We start from the raw sequence: 17,370 nt of genomic DNA on the forward strand, positions 1-17,370 counted from the left end.
GATGATGGAATTTTATGGGTAATTTTGAGAAAAAATTATAGTAAGAAACTTTTAGATAATTTAGTAGAAAAATTACCCGATGACGTGCAAGTCTGGGTAATTTTGAGGAAGAATTATTCGATGACGTGCAAGTCTGGGTAATTTTGATGAAAAATTATTCGATGACAGAATTTTATGGGTAATTTTGAAAAAAAAATTAATTTAAGACAAACTTTTTGATAATATAGTAAAAAGATTTCCCGATGACGTGCAAGTCTGGGTAATTTTAAGGAAGAATTATTCGATGACGGAATTTTATGGGTAATTTTGAAAAAAAATTAATCTAAGACAAACTTTTTGATAATTTAGTAGAAAAATTACCCGATGACGTATAAGTCTGAGTAATTTTGAGGAAGAATTATTCGATGACGTGCAAGTCTGGGTAATTTTAAGGAAGAATTATTCGATGACGGAATTTTATGGGTAATTTTGAAAAAAAATTAATCTAAGACAAACTTTTTGATAATTTAGTAGAAAAATTACCCGATGACGTGCAAGTCTGAGTAATTTTGAGGAAGAATTATTCGATGACGTGCAAGTCTGGGTAATTTTGATGAAAAATTATTCGATGACAGAATTTTATGGGTAATTTTGAAAAAAAATTAATTTAAGACAAACTCTTTGATAATATAGTAAAAAGATTTCCCGATGACGTGCAAGTCTGGGTAATTTTGAGGAAGAATTTTTCGATGACGGAATTTTATGGGTGATTTTGAGAAAAAATTATTCTAAGATAGACTTTTTGATAATTTAGTAGAAAAATTACCCGATGACGTGCAAGTCTGAGTAATTTTGAGGCAGAATTATTCGATGACGGAATTTTATGGGTAATTTTGAAAAAAAATTAATCTAAGACAAACTTTTTGATAATTTAGTAGAAAAATCAGCCGATGACGTGCAGTCTGGGTAATTTTGAGGAAGAATTATTCGATGACGGAATTTTATGGGAAATTTTGAGAAAAAATTACTCCAAGACAAACTTTTTGATAATTTAGTAGAAAAATTACCCGATGACGTATAAGTCTGGGTAATTTTGAGGAAGAATCGCCCGGTGATGATTCGCTATGGATAATTTTGAAGGAATTCCTGAAAATGAAAAATTTTTTAGTTTCCGGGAAAAAAGTTGATCTGATTTGATCAGTTAAGATCAAAGTAGATCTAGGCTGATATACCTCTGCTTAAAAATCATTTTGTCTAGATCTAATTTGCTCTCTGCAGATATAGACAAAATGCTGATCTAAATTTTTTTCCCGGGTTCACAGATTTTTTTTCAACAGAAATAAATTCACTAAAAAAATTGATAAATAAAATTAAGATATCAAATACTTGAATACCAGATAATCAAACTAAATGATAAAACTTTAAGTAGATCATCAATTACTTACCTAAAATAAATTTTAAAAAATTGAATTTAATCCCAGCCAACACTCAGAAGTTTGAAAGATCCACTGAAACTTATCAAATTTCTTGACAAAATAAAAAACTATTTACTCAGGCAAATAAATACTTATTGTAAAAAATTCAATATTTATCTTTATTATCGATAATTAGTCTAAATAAAAGTAAAAAATAAGCAAACACGTCTATTGATATTTTATTTTTAATAATTCATACAGTAAATGAATAAAATGATTAATATTATTTATAAAAATATGACGAATCATTTGAAATGGCTGATTACATATCCACGAGTTATTAATAATAAAATATCAATATATATATTCATATATATATGTATCATCAATTTTATGTATTGAATATATTTGTATTTTTTTCTTATTGTTTCTTATTGTTTTTGGATTCTACTATTCAATTATTATTATTTATTTAATTGTTTTTAAATTCACAGCCTGTTTTAAATGTCGAGAAACACGTAGTTTAAGTATGCTCATATTTAAAACACACTGTGTTACACTCTCATGTGCTTAAATCTAATTATACATACATTGTTTTTATTTCTTACCATTTATCATTTAATTATTAGTCATACAATCTTAACCGTTAACTAAAAATACTTAAACACATATCAATCAATTAACAATGGGTAATAATTGTACAAATAGTTATCACACACGTGATACCCTTGTCGGTCTTTCAAATATTTTAATCAATTATTTTATAATAATAAAACTCTGCTTTATACAGTCCGCGATTCGCGTCACATTCTTAACTCTCTCTCTTTATTTTAAATTCAAATCTTAACAAAATAATTACCCCTACCTAAAATACAGTAAAATAAAAAAAAAATCGAGAGAGTAAAATACATTTAAAGATCTTAATTATCATATTTTTTTTTTTACATCTACAATATCAAATGCAAAAAAAATTAATCCTTCATAATTTTAAACCCGCGCTTTTTGTTTCCTTTTATTTTTTTTAAATTATAATAAATCGCATATTTACAAATATATTTTTTTTCTATCAGTTAATTATTTGTAAATATGAAATAATTATTTTGTAAATATATATTAATATTAATTGTAAATAAATAATTTAAACAAATAATTTTATGGAACGATAATTATTTCTAAGTGTTTAATATTTTTAGTTAATAGTTTATTTATTTTTTTTTTTTTTTATTCAATAAGAGTATGTCGAGAAGGCAAAGTAGATATGATTATATAAGTGTTTTATTATCCATCTGTGTAAAATTTTAATTAGCTCTTTCCATAGAAAAGTCACTTCTATTTAAATAATTTACATGTATTGTTTGTTTAAATATATATAAATATATATCTTCAGTCTATCTACAACACCGCGTAATCAAGGTCTTGGAAAAAAAATCTATATAAATTTAATTATTACAGTTGTTATAATGATAATTATAATTATAATTATAAATAAATAGAGACCCTAATAATGTAATCCATTAATAAATTGTGCGGTGTTTAACAGCAGAGACTTTAATAGGTCCTGGCGAAAGACGTGGGCTCCTCAATTTCCTGCTCGTTGTCCCCGCTGAGGTAACCCTGAGACTGATAAAATTATACAAGTGCATCCAGAGCAAAATAAAAAATGTCAGTGTTTTTTTTTAACATTACTTATATAATCAAATTACAATTACACAAAAAATAAAACAAATAATAATAATAATAAATAGAACAACGTTAAATTATTTTAGTGACCGACACGAGTTTCAAAGCTCACCAGGTTTAATAATTATTTATAATAATGTATTAATTTAAATAACTTTATCCATATAAACTTGATTGTTTATTTTTTTTAATGTCGAAGTGAACTTATAAACTCGATTTAAAATAAACGTAAGTAATACAAGCTAACTAAATAATACAAAGCAAATTAATTGTTAATTATGATAATAATAATAATAGTGTATGTCGAGTAATTATAAACAATGCGTAGGTAACTTAAAATTCTGTACAATGAAAAATAAATCGCAGACGTGTTTGGTGCGCATGAATATTCTGGTGGGTAAACGCATTTTTTTTTAATTTTAAAAAAATATTATGTCATTTTTTATAGTTAATTTAAGTCTACGGAAGACGAACAAAATAATAATTATTACTATTGTAGTGCAGTAAAATTACGAGATTGAAGTACAAAAAATGTGTCACGGTATTATATTTTTTTTTACAATACAAAGAAATTTAATTTAACTCAATTAATACCATTGGTTTTTTTTTTTTTAATTTCAATTTAATGTCATAATGAAACGCACGATTTAAAAAATTAATAGTAATAATCAACGAAAATTGTTCATGGAAAATGAAAAATAATATATAAAAAAAATAGCACCAGCCTTCATGCGAGTCGTAACTCAATAAAAAATAAACAAAACAAAATAAAAGTTATATTAATAATAATAATAAATCATTGATCATAATAATGATAATAGTAATAATAATAGTTGCTGATAGTTAATAATTAATAATGATAATGATAATAAGAATAAAAGAATGTCGCATTAGAGTGATGTTGCTAGTGTAGGTAACGAAAAGATGGATAATTATCTGGCTTTTCGTACCGTTGTATTTTGATCCGCGTCTTTGCAATTACTGCAGATGTAGTCGTCTTCCTCTGCGAGTTCGGTTTTGTCGAGACCGACGCAGTGCATGTGGAACCACCCGTTGCACCCACCGTCGCACTGTACCCAGTCGACTTCTCGTCCTTGAAAAAATTAACAAATTTTTTTTTAATTGGTATTTAAAATAATAAATAATTTATGAGGAAATAAATTTACCATTTGGTCGGAGGCAATTGTCTGCTGCACAATCGTCTTCCTCATCCGAGGTATCCTGTTTTGTTTTTTTTCTATTCCCTCCTTTTTTCTTGGGCACATCATCGCCTTCCTTTCGTTTTATCTAAAAGAATTAAAATAAAACTGAAATCGAGCTTAGATTGTATCCCAGACCACAGTAATCTGCGTAGCCTGGTACCGTATTAACAAAACAAAGTAAATGTAATTACATTCCATACCTTACGAGGTCCACGTTTAATTGGACTCTGTGGTACTAATTTCTTATCTTTATTATTCAACCCCGCGGCTCCAGCTCCAGGACTACCCGCCGCTGTACCAGTTCCCTTTTTCTTTACAACAGCATTGGGACTCGCAGTCTGATTTTTTTCGTCAATTATTTTCTGACGGCCGATAGATTTAACCAGATCAAATTCATCAGACTTTCTTTTTCTCCCGCGCTTTTTCACATCTTTAACATCAGAATTAAAATTCGCCTGAACGTCTTCAAATGCCGCGTACTTGCGCACTGTCGTCGGGCTATTTGTGTGACTGAGAATCCGCCAGATGTGCTGGGTCTCATCAAGAGCCACTTCAAGTAAATCACCCTCCATCATTAAGTCTTCAAGTTTTGTTCGGGCACTTATCGACAGGGTTACCGCACTCTCGCCTCCTTGTGATTGTAATTTACGCTGTAATTTTGATACTAAAAAAAATAAAAGTAATAATCAAATTAATTTATTTTATTTATTAATTATTTTTATTCAAATAATTAATTTATTTCCACTCACTATACGAATACGCGTGCTCATTACTATTAAATGTACTGCAGGAAGGTTCATCACCATCAATGGTAACAACGTCATCGTCATCATCCTGTAATATTTGAATAACAAATTAAAATTTAAATAAATTCACATAATCATGAGCCAAGTCCACCAGCCAAGAGCATTAATAAAAATAAAATACTTACAGCAGCACTGAGTACACTGTCATCAGAATGTACGCCACTCAATGGCGCAATAGCTTGTACTCGTTGATGCAATTCTGGATTATTAGCAGCCTTCTTCAATTCGGTACTTATTATTTTTTCTGTTTTCTCACGCGCCGCGGCTTCAACGAGTTTCTGTGACAACGCCGACAGCTTCGCTAGCACTGATGATATTTCCTCGGTGGCAAGTGCACGTCGAGCACGATCTTGCCAGTTCATGGCGCGTTCAGTGAGACAAGTGAGTGCTTCACCCTCTGGTAATCGTATGGGAATTTTTTGTAGACCAACCAGCAGAGCGAGAATCGACTCAAGACGTGGTCTTCGTGATCTCAAACAACACGGACACAGAAATTTAATTTCCCGTGACGACTGTACTTTACCCTTGTGTATTGTCTTTGGAAGTGGGACACAATTTGAATGGAACCAATCCTTGCATAATTCGCACTGCAGCATTAATCCAAAACGCGGCCTGCGGCAAACGCAATACCTCGAGTCATCTACTGTTCCTTTTTGCATATTTCTATCCCTCAAATTTCTCATTGCGTCCATTTCTCGTTGCTCGGCCAATTTAAAGGCAGCTACGACATTTGCCGAGTCACTAGAGTCATCAAGTTTTGTGTCGCAGACATATAATGCACCAACACTCTCGTCTCCTTTGTTTTTCTTGGTCTTCAATGCTTGGACACCGACACCAATACGCGGTGACAGGGCTTCCATCAAAGTATAATGAGAATTTTTACGTAAAAATGTCCTCGCTGTTCGTTCTTTCCAAGCTTTTGCCTGTGACAGCGTTGTCTCGAGGGTTGCAAGTGGCTCTAAATGCAGTGGAATATTTTTTCCCTTACGTACAAGCTCGTCGAGAGTATCGTAGTACGGAAAAATTTCACGGGCTTGAATTTCATCAACAGTCTTGGTCCAATTTTTAGCTTTGATCAATATATCTTGGAGACTATCAAGACTAGGTAAGTAAGCATCAATGTCATCGGCTTCCTGAATAAATTCCTCTATAACATTGACATTGTGTCGAGTCTTGGCTTGCAAATATCCCTTGGCTCTCTCCTCCCACTTGTCGATATTAATCACAAGCTGCTGCAACTTTGATAGCGTAGTTTCTATACTTATGTGGGGTGGAATTGACATGCCCTGTTCAATCAATTTAGTGAGGTCCTCTCTTGTTATTGATTTTGAATCGTCCAACATGGTCTTAACTTCATCAAGCCATTGGATCTGACTCAATTTCTGCTTCAATCTCACCAATTGCGGCAGTTCGATGCAAATAGAATCACCAAAGTCGATGCACTTTTCCAATTTATCTAAATCACAATCATCATTCTGGGCCTCGAACTCATCTGCGTCTTTCTGGAACTGTAACACCTGGTCCAGAATATATTTAACTCCATCAGACTCCTTTAGTTCACAGCATAAATTTGTTATCTCTTTGTAAAAGAGGGTCAACTCCTCGATCGTCAATTTGTACTTAGTGTCAACCGTCTGACGTGTCCGTGTCCGCTGTTTGTTGTTCAGCAACTGCTGGGCAACACTCGCACACTTCTCAGCGTCTTGGACAGCAGTAGTCAAAGCCGTCAACAGTTCGCTGTCGGGAAACTTTTTAACCTCCGCTTCACTCAGCAATTCCTTCAATTCTGTCAGCTCAATTTTCTCTCCCTTGGGATCCATCGCCTCCTTAACTTTAGCAACCCATGAGTCGAATGACTCGGACTTGAGTTTCAATTTTTGCAGCATTATCGGCAGCTCATCAAGCGTGTACCGATATCTCAGAGTATGTTTTTCCGGTGGACAGTTACAGAGATCGCGAAAATGCCTCAGACACACCAGCTGGTTACTTTGACACGAACAAGTCACTGCGCTGAGAAAACATGTCGTCTTACACGCCTCGCACTGACGTTCATCGTCTGGTAATAATTCAAATGCTTCACGTTCTGCCTCTGAAACACCCTGGAGAAAAAAAATATATTTTATTTTCATTTAATCAACCACTCAATCAATAAACTTATTAATTTTTTTTTTCCTCAATTTTATCACCACTAAATTAACCGCAATTTTATTTAATTAAATTGAGTAATTGCAATAATGATAATTAATTAATTATAAAAATAGATCACTCGCAGCACAAGCACGAGAAAAAAAAATTACCTCGTGTCTATTAATCAATAAAAGTTTTATTAATTCCTGAAATTTACAACTTCTAGATTAAAAATTTTTAAAATAACAATAATAATAAAATGCCAATATGTTTGTAATCACGGTAATTAAAATCAATCACACGGTTTTAATGGTTCAATTAGAAAACAAAATGACTGTCGACTAAAAAAAAAAAAAAAGCAGTGACCGGTTAATTTCTGTATTAATTAACAAGCAACAAAATGTTTAAAAAAAAAAAACTTATAAATAATAATGAAATTTATTTACCTCGTGATATAAATAATAAAATATACGATAAATGTGACTCGGCGAAATAAATAAAATAAAAATGGATGTACTGAGAAAATATTTGATAGGAAAAAAAAATGAACCGACGATTTTTATAACGATAAAAAATAATAATTATAAAATAACATAACCTCGACGTGACTCTTCATAAGCACTGAGTTATAACATGTACTTGTTCTTACCTTAAAAAAAATAATTCCGCGTTATATAATAAATCCACAAGTAAAGTGATGGATACACAACTGGTGCTAATAATCACAAGGTCAGCGCGACAACAACGTATGCAAATAAAATAGTTTTTAATGCCGGTTATTTAAAAACTACCTTTATATTTATTTATATATTCAACCAAACTGTATTTGAATTTTTTAATTATTTCATTTTTCACTTGCATGCTTGCAAATGGACACACGTACTGATATATTGTTATATTAAATATATAGATACCGCACGATCAGTGACGACGTTTAGTTGCTAGTCGGCTGGCGAAAATTAATACGCGCCAACGACGTTTAGTTCCGAAGCTTTACTTTGGCTGAGAATCATTTTAGTGTCCGGAGTCCGGATCGAGATTTGCTTTTTTTTTATTTTTATTTTATCTTTTATTTTTTTTTTTCACCGACTAACGTGGACAAGAGCTCTCAGCAACTCGCAACTAGTCGGACAAGTATTTTAGCGTGTGTCTGTAAGTAGATTAATGTATATGTATATATATATATATGTCAGTGGATGTATAGTTTGATAATAGAATCGGGCTGGTGTGTGTGCTGAATGCGCGCGTCGAATGTTTCATTTTAAATGTATGGCGGTTATTGGCGCCGAGGGTGGGGGGCCGCGGAATGAGAAGTAGGAGAAGTAGTTGGCTGGTGGAAAGAGGGAGGGGAGGATGGAGGTGCGCGCGGTGATATTATTTTTATTTGAAATGTATTGGTGGTTATAAGGAGCGGCAACGGTCACCATTTTAAATGTAAAGTTGGCTTAATGTCATGCGTTCGTTGTGTATTACGTTGACGGTGTAATTTTTTATTTACCAGCGAACGAGCGAGTGTGTGTTGGGTATTTTATATTTAGCATCAATTTCTGATATGGATTTATCGGTAAATCTGATAACTAATTGACCAAGTTAACACGTATTCGTTGCTGTAACTTTGGTTTTAATTATTATAGTTAATTGTTGATGATAGGAGTTGAAAAAAATTTTTTAAAGTAATTGAATAATAAAATTTATGTACGTACCCATTCTAGTAAATTTTTTCGCAATTTCTTTTCGTCGTCTACCATTGTCAGCATGTCTTGATAGGTTGCCGTGGCAACGCCAATGTCCAATGAGTCGGGATCCAGGGACATTTTGCAGACCAGCTCGTCGTGGGAGAATACACAAAACCGACGTAAATTTGAATAATGAGTAATACATTCCCGTCCGATTTTAAGCTAAATTACATAAATATATTATTGTAATTTTATTTTATGAGTAAATATTTGAATGAAATATTATTAATACGCACCCAGTCGGCAGGAGCGAAATTTACGGCCTCGGCAAAATTGTAGCCTTGATTAAAGCCTGCGTGATAAGCTCGAGGGAACGTAACAACAAATTCACCGGCATGTTGATCCGTTCGGAATACTGGGACACCTGAAAATTAAATCAATAACAGCATTTAATTAAATTACATAAGCAAATTCCTTTGGCTAATAATTAAATACCAATTTATGTAAATAAAAAATTATTGAGTAAGAAGCATTACCTTCATTGGTTAAAATCGTTGGATTCATGATTGTAACCAACTGATGAAGTAAATCTGGCTGACTGTGAAATAATTCTGGAGCCGCGGACCTCATGGACAGCTCAAACTTTTCAGCTTCTGATCCAGGAACTCCGTACCAGGTCTTGGGTTCTCCCCAGTGTAAATAGTTTATCGAATAGCTCCAGTGATCTTCGTTGTGCCAGCAGAATGTAGCGAAGCACATGCCGACGTACATCCAGGGTACTTTCATTCCACTTATATCCGCATTAATGTGACCCAAGACACTGCCATGTAATACCGGAAGATTGTTCAGATTCCACGAAGACTCGGCGTACTCTTGATCGCAAGTGAACAAATTAACGCTGGTCTTTGTGGGAAATCCCGAGCCATGATCCATAGTATGGAGATCCGCTCCGTACTCAACAGTGACATCTTCATCAATGGAAGACACTATTCTCCAGAATTCCTTCTCTACCAGCGACGTGGGGACCATGTGAACAGGCATGTTGAAGTAATCACTCTTGAACTGGTCGGCCATCTCCCCAAACTGCTGGAGTGTGTACTCCCTCTGGGCCTGCTCGAACCCAAAGGCTTCCATGGGCTTAGAAACTTCCTCGGCAACACACTTGGGACATCTCCAGTCGCCTTTAGGTATTTCCGTCAGCGGTGGAAGCAGACAGAACGTGTGGTAGCTGTCATCACAGCCATCGCACAACAGCATACTCTCTTCCATGTCTCCACGTCCGCAATTGTGGCAAATGTACTTGGCAAGTGGATCATAGTCGTACGTGTACTTAATTCCACGTGTTTTGTTTGATTTTTTAGTTTCTTTGGTAATGTAACCCGCCATCTTGGGTCCAGCTCCGTAGAACTGCAACTTCTTAAGCTCCTTACTGTCTTTGTCGTCTTCCAGTTTGATTTCTTCCTTGCACTCATTGTCAGAGTCGCATTCCTCTTTGCAATCCTCCTGCTTGACAGCAGCCACATCTTGCTTCTCATCCTGCCCAGTAAAACGTTTTGATCGACGAGAAAATTTAGCTGTTGGTGGTTTTATCTGCTGACGCGATATTATACCATGAGGTTTGTAGTCGCGGTCTTTCTTCTCACTTGCTTCTATTTCTGGCGCTTCAATTTTCTATTTAAATTAATTCATCCGTAATTAATAATTAATACAAATTAATTAAGCGCTAAAGTCTATTAATAATTTATATAAATTTACAATCACTTACAATATCACCGAGTGTTTTTCCCTGCTTGAATACATCAAATGGATACAAAATTCTCTCGTAGTGATTTTTTAAAATACTGCCGACACTTTTACCCGAGGGATATCCTAATTTGTTCGCTATTTTTGCCCACCTCCGCTCTCTCCTCACAGTTTCGATTCCTCCTACAATTCATTTATTTATTTATTAATTTCAAAAATAATTTATCGCGACAGCAGTTCGACTGCTCAATTTCGAAACACAGTAAGGGGCAAATTTTTATTATTTTTAATTCCAGTGGAGTCTTGTGAACATGATTAAGTTCATAATTAAATAATTATATTTTTATCAGTTACTGTGTTTTGAAATTGGGCAGCCGAGTTGTAGTAAAGCAAATAATTACCTTCTTCACTAACTATTTTGTGTAATGAGTAAAGATCCAAAGCTTTCTTTTCAACGAGGGGAATTTTTAACGAGGAGCCCTGAAGCTCCCAGAATTTAGCAATTTGATCTAAAAAATTGAGTTTTATCCTCGTTTTAGCCTCCAGCTCATTCAGCCTCTGTATCCTCGGCACAAATTTAAATTTGTCGACGTCCACTGCAAATGGAGGCTGCCAGTTCTGTCAAAAATCATTCAAAATGGTCGTTAGTACTTTCAATTAAATATTTTTCATTTCAATTATTATTTTTACTCACAACTACACGCAGATATAAAAATAATATGAAACATGTAATGTGATATCAACATGCAATCTCTTGTGACTTGGATGTAAATAAATTTAAAAGTTACAAACAATAAAAAATTATTTAAGTTTCATAGTCGCTATTAAATAATAAAAATTATTATTACTAAAAATAAATACTGTGTTCTGTAATTATCAATTAAAATTAAATTATATTGTCCGTCAAAAAATCAATAGGCCAAACAATTAGTCGGGATGTCATAAAATGCGTGGGTTTGTTTATTATTTTTATTTACATTTGGATAAACAAAATTTAAGTAAACAAACAAACAAACAAACAATTTGCCGAGATAAAATAATATGTCGAGCACATGTAAAGTTTCCATATGAATATGAAACGGCTTCTCTTTGTTACATCACATCTATAATGGCGTCCCAAAGTTTCTTTTCACCTTGCATTAGAACGCCGATAAAAATGGCCATTTTTCCCGAAAAAAAAAAAAAAATTACTGTCTCTCCCACGATAATCTGACACTACATTCAATTAACCTTCTAATTAAAACTACATAATGTACCAAGATCACATAATTAATTTATTTGACAGAGTCCAGGGGAATATCGACATGTCCCGATAATTTACGAGATAAAAAACACGCTATCTTTTAAAAAATATCAATTTTAAAACTAGTCTCTCATAAATTACGTCGGCAATAAATATTTTATTTGTTCATGAAAAAAAAATATTTCATTGTAATTTTTTAAAAATTATTTTTCAATTGTTTAGTAATGATGTTGATTAGTTTGTTTTAATTGGTACAGTTACGAAATTAGGATTACAAAACTCTGAGGAATTAGACCACGAGGAAAAGATTTAAAATAATAAATAAATAAATGAATAATTAAAAAAAAAATTTTTAAATGACGTCTATGTCAAGTATGAATAAAAGAAGGGGACAGTAAATTGTCTTTATCGATTCGTCAGGATAAAGCCGCAAGGAAATTTTCCCGTCAATCCTCTTTCTATTTAATTTCTAAATTATCTGTTTTAAATCACGAGTATTAAAAGACTTTTCCATCAGCATTTGAATTTAAAAAAAAAAAAAGAAATTTTAAAAACTAAAATAAAGAACGTTCTGATCTTAATAAATTTTCAGACTCGTTGCAGATTTATTTTTTAGCGTAATTATGAAAAAGAAAGCGAATGAATAACCAAAGATAAAGCTTAAGATGGGAAACCGGAAGTGAAAAGTGTAGGCCTGCCCTTTGCGGACATTGTTAAAATTGTCCCGGCCATTTTATATATCGAGAAAACTCTAAAGACTGCGGGTGTGCATTGCCGTTACTCATAAATCGCCCGTCTAATCTAAATTATTTTCCGTCAAAGCAAAACTAGAAACATCATCCCCGAGAAGTAGGCTATCGTACTCCAAACGCTGTTGCATAATGCAAATAATTATCATAAATAAAAATAATAATGCTTCAGATATGAACAAATGGACATTAATATTAGTTCCTTGTCGATGTCTCACCTAACATTACCCCCACTCTCCTCTCTATTGTCACGTACCAACGCGATGTCTCTTTTACACAATTTACCCTGTTGTTTTTTACATATTTTTATTTATATTTATATTTATATTTTACTTTTTACTGACATACAATTCGTACTACACTATACTTTTCTATCCGTCTGCTACAGCACACGTCCTGCTTTCATTTAATAAAAAAAAGCCAAACATCGTAAAAGAAGGAGGACATTGACACGACCAACCAACGAATCAGCATAAAACTTTTTTTCCCATCCCTATCCTGTATTTAATCCGATTGACTCATCATCAAAAAAATAAATAAATAAAAGGACATCGTGCCCTGGAATAAATTGTAATTAAATCTAGCGCAGATCAGGATCACATGGAAACATGTGACTGAAATAAAGTAACGTAATAATGAAGCAGACACTCACAGGCGGCGGTTTTATTTTGCATATCCCTGATTTTTCAGCAATCGGACGAATTTTTGCGATGTATCCCAGCGGGTCCAGGAACTCTTCGGCGGTTGGCTCGAAGACGGGGGCCTCAGGAGGTGCACCGAACTCGAATTCCGAGTCGGCAGCTCCACATCCAGAACTTTTCTCGCCCATCATGTTCTTCATGTAAGCAGCAGTTCGACTGTACCTCGTACTCTCAAAATCATTTACCTTGGATACCATGTCTCCTCGTCTTGTGCACGCGACGATGCACGACGAGAGCTCACAACTACTCGACGATTATTAGCAGCCACGACGACGCCAACTTGGTTGTGCCCTACGCAGCTACGCGCTGGCCACTTCAAATCACACAGCACTTGCTTGCAATAATAATAATAATAACAATAATAATTATTATTACTGTAATTATTACTTGTGTACTGAATAATTATTTAAATAAATTTATTACCGTCCTTTTACAAACCCGTTAATTTTATTTTTACAATCGCTGATGTCTTTAGTTATTATTATAAATCACTGTCACGCCTCTCCAAGTTAATTATTTATAATTCAAATTCAGTTAAATTATTTTTCAAAAATTATCCTTTTCAACAAAAAAAAAAATCACTCTGGATCCAATCCACTGTTCTTTCGACACTTTCCCCGTCCTGCCATCATTACGATCATGTCCGTGACGATGTCGTTGTTTTGTCGTAAGTTTTATACAATCAGATATATATGTATATATATATATATATATATTTTTTTTAACATTCACATCTACATCGACATCTACATGGATACCAGCGTAGTACTCACGATGCTCGCGATGTAATGTAAAAATAATAATTATTGACAGGAAGAAAAATGGTTTATTGGAATCAGGCAAACCAGCAGCACCAGCACCAACATCCAACACCTGATATCAGATTTAAAAATGTAACTTTTAAACTTAACGTTGCATGTGAATAAAATATGAGACAATTTGTGATGTCCAATGTGCAATGATACTTGCGTATGACTTTGCCGTTCGAAGACGACGTGGGTCGAGGATGGCTACAAAGACGCAAGGTACTAACGGACAAACAACACTACTGACTAGTCCATAATTCACAATGCTGCTCTACACTCCCAGCTCCAATAATTCACACACTAGTCACTGTTTTTCGGTAGTGGTATGTACACTTTGTATATATGTACGTAAATATAAATATATGTGGTATATTTTATTAGAGTGTGAGTTGATCTCGTGTGTGATGCCTTCGCGCACGGGCTACTGCCAGGCTGCTGCAGATTTCGTTTTTCGTTCCTCCCCCTGACGTCTCGTGTCTCGTAGCCCATAGGGCCGTAGGTTACTCTCTAGTTGTATGTAGTAGTGGATTACCTTTGAGTTTCCCTTTAATTTTGTGGAAAAACGTTCGATATGCCGCCGCACGGACGAATATGGAATTACCATATTCAAAATTTATTTAACTTGTTTTATTTAAATAATATTTTGAAACGTCATTTTTATTAGGGACCTGAAATAATTAATAAAATTATTTATTTTTTAAATCAAAATTACCCGCGCATTTTTAAATTATTTAAATACGGATTTAATATTTATTTTTTGAGGTAAATTTGAGACGATTGAGAGGATTTTTGTAATTCTTGTAAACTTTTATTTATTTGAGTTGCTGATAATTTATTTATCGATTTATGGAGTGGCGCTGCGGGCGATTCATTTTTCGTAAAGATCTAGGCGATTGGCTTGGAGGCAGAAAATGGCGGCTCGGGGGTCCAATGAAAAATTTTTAAAATAATTTTGTGTTTTGTTGGTAGAACTGAGGAACTGGATCTAGAAACTTTGATCAACAGCTGACCTGCTCGGGGTTGGACACTGACAGACTTCACTTCGGTGATTTTCATTCACGTTTGGGTCTCGAATAAAAATGCGTACCGTAAGTGTTTATTACATAATAAATATTAAAAATTAATTTTATTTATAAGACTTAAATATTGTGGGAAAGAAAATTTATTGCTGTCGGCGACAATAACTTTTTTATGATTAGGAGACGAGTAGAATTTATTGATTGTATATTTTTGATACATATTTATATTAATAACAAATAATTATTTCAGACTCAAGTACTACGTAGTCTGGAGTTTGGCAAATTGGCCAAAATCCGAGGAATTGTCTACTTCAGACTCAGTCCTTTTGAGCAGAAAGCTTTTGCTGGTGCCATCAGTCATGGAGTTCCCAACATGGTCCGTAGATTCCGTGAGCAAGTGCTCCGTGTTGTTCCACGTATGTATTTTTATTTTAATTGCAAAATAATGAATGATACTGAAATTAGCCATGATACTGAAGTTAGCCGACGTCCAATAATTTTTGGATTTTTTTTTAAACAATAAATTATTTTTAAAAAAATATTTGAAAAAATTGCACCTATAATTTATTAAATTCTCTACATGTGCATATTTTTATTTTTGATTTTTTTTATCTTACGTCGTTGAAACAAAAATTCGAAAATTTTTAACTGTCTGCTAACGTCAGGATCATAAATTAGCCGACGTCTAATAATTTTTTGATTTAAAAAAAAAAGATAAATTATGAAAAAAAAAAATATTTAAAAAAATTTCACTTGTAGTCTTTTAAATTTTCTACATGTGCATATTTTTAGTTTTTTTTTCTTCAAATTTAATTGTTCAAAAAAAAATCCAAAAATTTTTAATTGTTTGCTAACTTCAGTATCGTTAATATTCGGATTTTTTCCAAAACGATAAATAATGAAAATAAAAATATTTGAAAAAATTGCACTTATAGTTTTTTTAATTTTCTACATGTGCAAATTTTTAGTTTTCTTTTTTTTGTATTTGATTTATTAAAAAAAAAATCAAAAAATTTTTAATTGTCTGCTAACTTCAGGATCATAAATAATAATGAGTATGAAAGTAGCAGACATCAGACAAATTTTAAATTATTAATAAATAGAGTAAACAATTAATAAAATTAAATTAAAAAAAAATGCGCATTTAAAAAATTTTGAAATTAACAATTCCATTTTTTATAAATGTTATTTTTTTAACTAATTACTCTATTTATTATAGTTTTAAATTTGTCTGATGTCTGCTACACACACTCATTAAGATGATACTGAATTTGGCCGACGTCTAATAATTTTTGGATTTTTTTTAAGCGAGAAATTAAAAAAAAAAAAATATTTAAAAAAATTGCAATTATAGTTTTTTAAATTTTCTATATGTGCATATTTTTAGTTTTTTTTTCCTTCAAATTTAATTGTTAAAAAAAAATCCAAAAGTTTTTAATCGTCTGCTAACTTCAGGATCGTTCATTGAGTATGAATATAATAAACATGAGACAATTTATAAATTTGAAATGAATAAATAAATGAATTAAAATAATGAAATTTAAAAAAGTCCGCCTACGGATTTCTCATTTGTCAAAATACGCATTTTTTTATTTTTACTGTACTTACATCTTATTAATTTATTATAAAATTAAAAAAATTTACAATTGTCTGCTACATTAGCACTCATAATTAATAAATGAATTTAAGGATTAATTATTGATTGATGTTACAGCATTCATCATCGGCTACATGGTTTACTCCTGGGCTAACCAGGAACACGAGCGTCTGGTGAGAAAGAAGCCCGGTGACTTTGCTGATGATGAATAAAAAAATATATATACTATAAATAATAAAAGCTAGTTAATTAAAATAATAAAATTGGTTTACGCAAACTATTTATTTTTTTTTCCTGTCAATAGTAAAAAAGCGAAAATGTAAATTGAGCTGAAGAATGCTCCAATAAATGTTAATTTAAAATTACTCATGAGCTAAAATATTTAATCTTTTTTTTCATTGATAATTTAAACGTCAGCTGGAATATTTTAATTTTATTTATGGATATTTCTTCCTGTGAAATTCTTCACGCTCAACGATCACAGCGGATCTCTTCTCTATTTTATTTAAAATCTTCACTCTTAATATCATCAATAAAAAATAATTTTTCAACAACTAAATTCCTAATAAATTTTTTAATTACTCAATAATGACAACAGATGTCTCTAGAATGCTGTCTTAGAACTCG

The 17,370-nt window shown here is 32.4% G+C and overlaps 2 protein-coding genes across 5 annotated transcripts; one reads left to right on the forward strand and one right to left on the reverse strand.

Moving 5' to 3' along the window:
* Positions 1-1,625: 1,625 nt before the first annotated feature.
* Positions 1,626-13,518, reverse strand: LOC130663603 (lysine-specific demethylase 5A). Of its 4 annotated transcripts, none has more exons than XM_057462908.1 (12): positions 13,273-13,518; positions 11,030-11,246; positions 10,651-10,811; positions 9,422-10,556; positions 9,182-9,309; positions 8,913-9,107; positions 5,208-7,181; positions 5,026-5,110; positions 4,477-4,940; positions 4,241-4,361; positions 4,025-4,167; positions 1,626-3,014 (listed from the first exon to the last, which is right to left on the reverse strand). In XM_057462908.1, exons 1-12 carry the CDS (start codon positions 13,516-13,518, stop codon positions 2,943-2,945), a joined length of 4,941 nt encoding a protein of 1,646 aa, XP_057318891.1. In that variant the 3' UTR covers positions 1,626-2,942. The 4 variants fall into 4 exon arrangements, with proteins under 4 accessions (XP_057318891.1, XP_057318890.1, XP_057318893.1 ...); XM_057462907.1 differs by having other exon boundaries at positions 4,468-4,940; XM_057462910.1 differs by lacking the exons at positions 1,626-3,014; positions 4,025-4,167 and having other exon boundaries at positions 4,243-4,381.
* Positions 13,519-15,096: 1,578 nt separating this feature from the next.
* On the forward strand, positions 15,097-17,108 carry LOC130663607 (cytochrome b-c1 complex subunit 8). Its single transcript, XM_057462920.1, has 3 exons — positions 15,097-15,215; positions 15,397-15,562; positions 16,861-17,108. The coding sequence occupies exons 1-3, from the start codon at positions 15,207-15,209 to the stop codon at positions 16,953-16,955; spliced, it is 270 nt and encodes an 89-aa protein (XP_057318903.1). The 5' UTR covers positions 15,097-15,206; the 3' UTR covers positions 16,956-17,108.
* Positions 17,109-17,370: the final 262 nt, after the last annotated feature.

This window comes from Microplitis mediator, chromosome 2, assembly GCF_029852145.1.
Source record: "Microplitis mediator isolate UGA2020A chromosome 2, iyMicMedi2.1, whole genome shotgun sequence".
Lineage (NCBI taxonomy): Eukaryota > Metazoa > Arthropoda > Insecta > Hymenoptera > Braconidae > Microplitis > Microplitis mediator.

Bases quoted from the DNA above. Each gene is read 5' to 3' on its own strand.
- LOC130663603 (XM_057462907.1), bottom strand. From the start codon at position 13,518: ATGGTATCCAAGGTAAATGATTTTGAGAGTACGAGGTACAGTCGAACT. The intron at 10,812-11,029 runs GTAATTATTTGC...AATGAATTGTAG, and splicing joins CAAAATAGTTAGTGAAGAAG to GAGGAATCGAAACTGTGAGG. The intron at 7,182-8,912 runs GTACGTACATAA...TTTTTTCTCCAG, and splicing joins GAAAAAATTTACTAGAATGG to GGTGTTTCAGAGGCAGAACG.
- LOC130663607 (XM_057462920.1), top strand. The intron at 15,563-16,860 runs GTATGTATTTTT...TTGATGTTACAG, and splicing joins AGTGCTCCGTGTTGTTCCAC to CATTCATCATCGGCTACATG.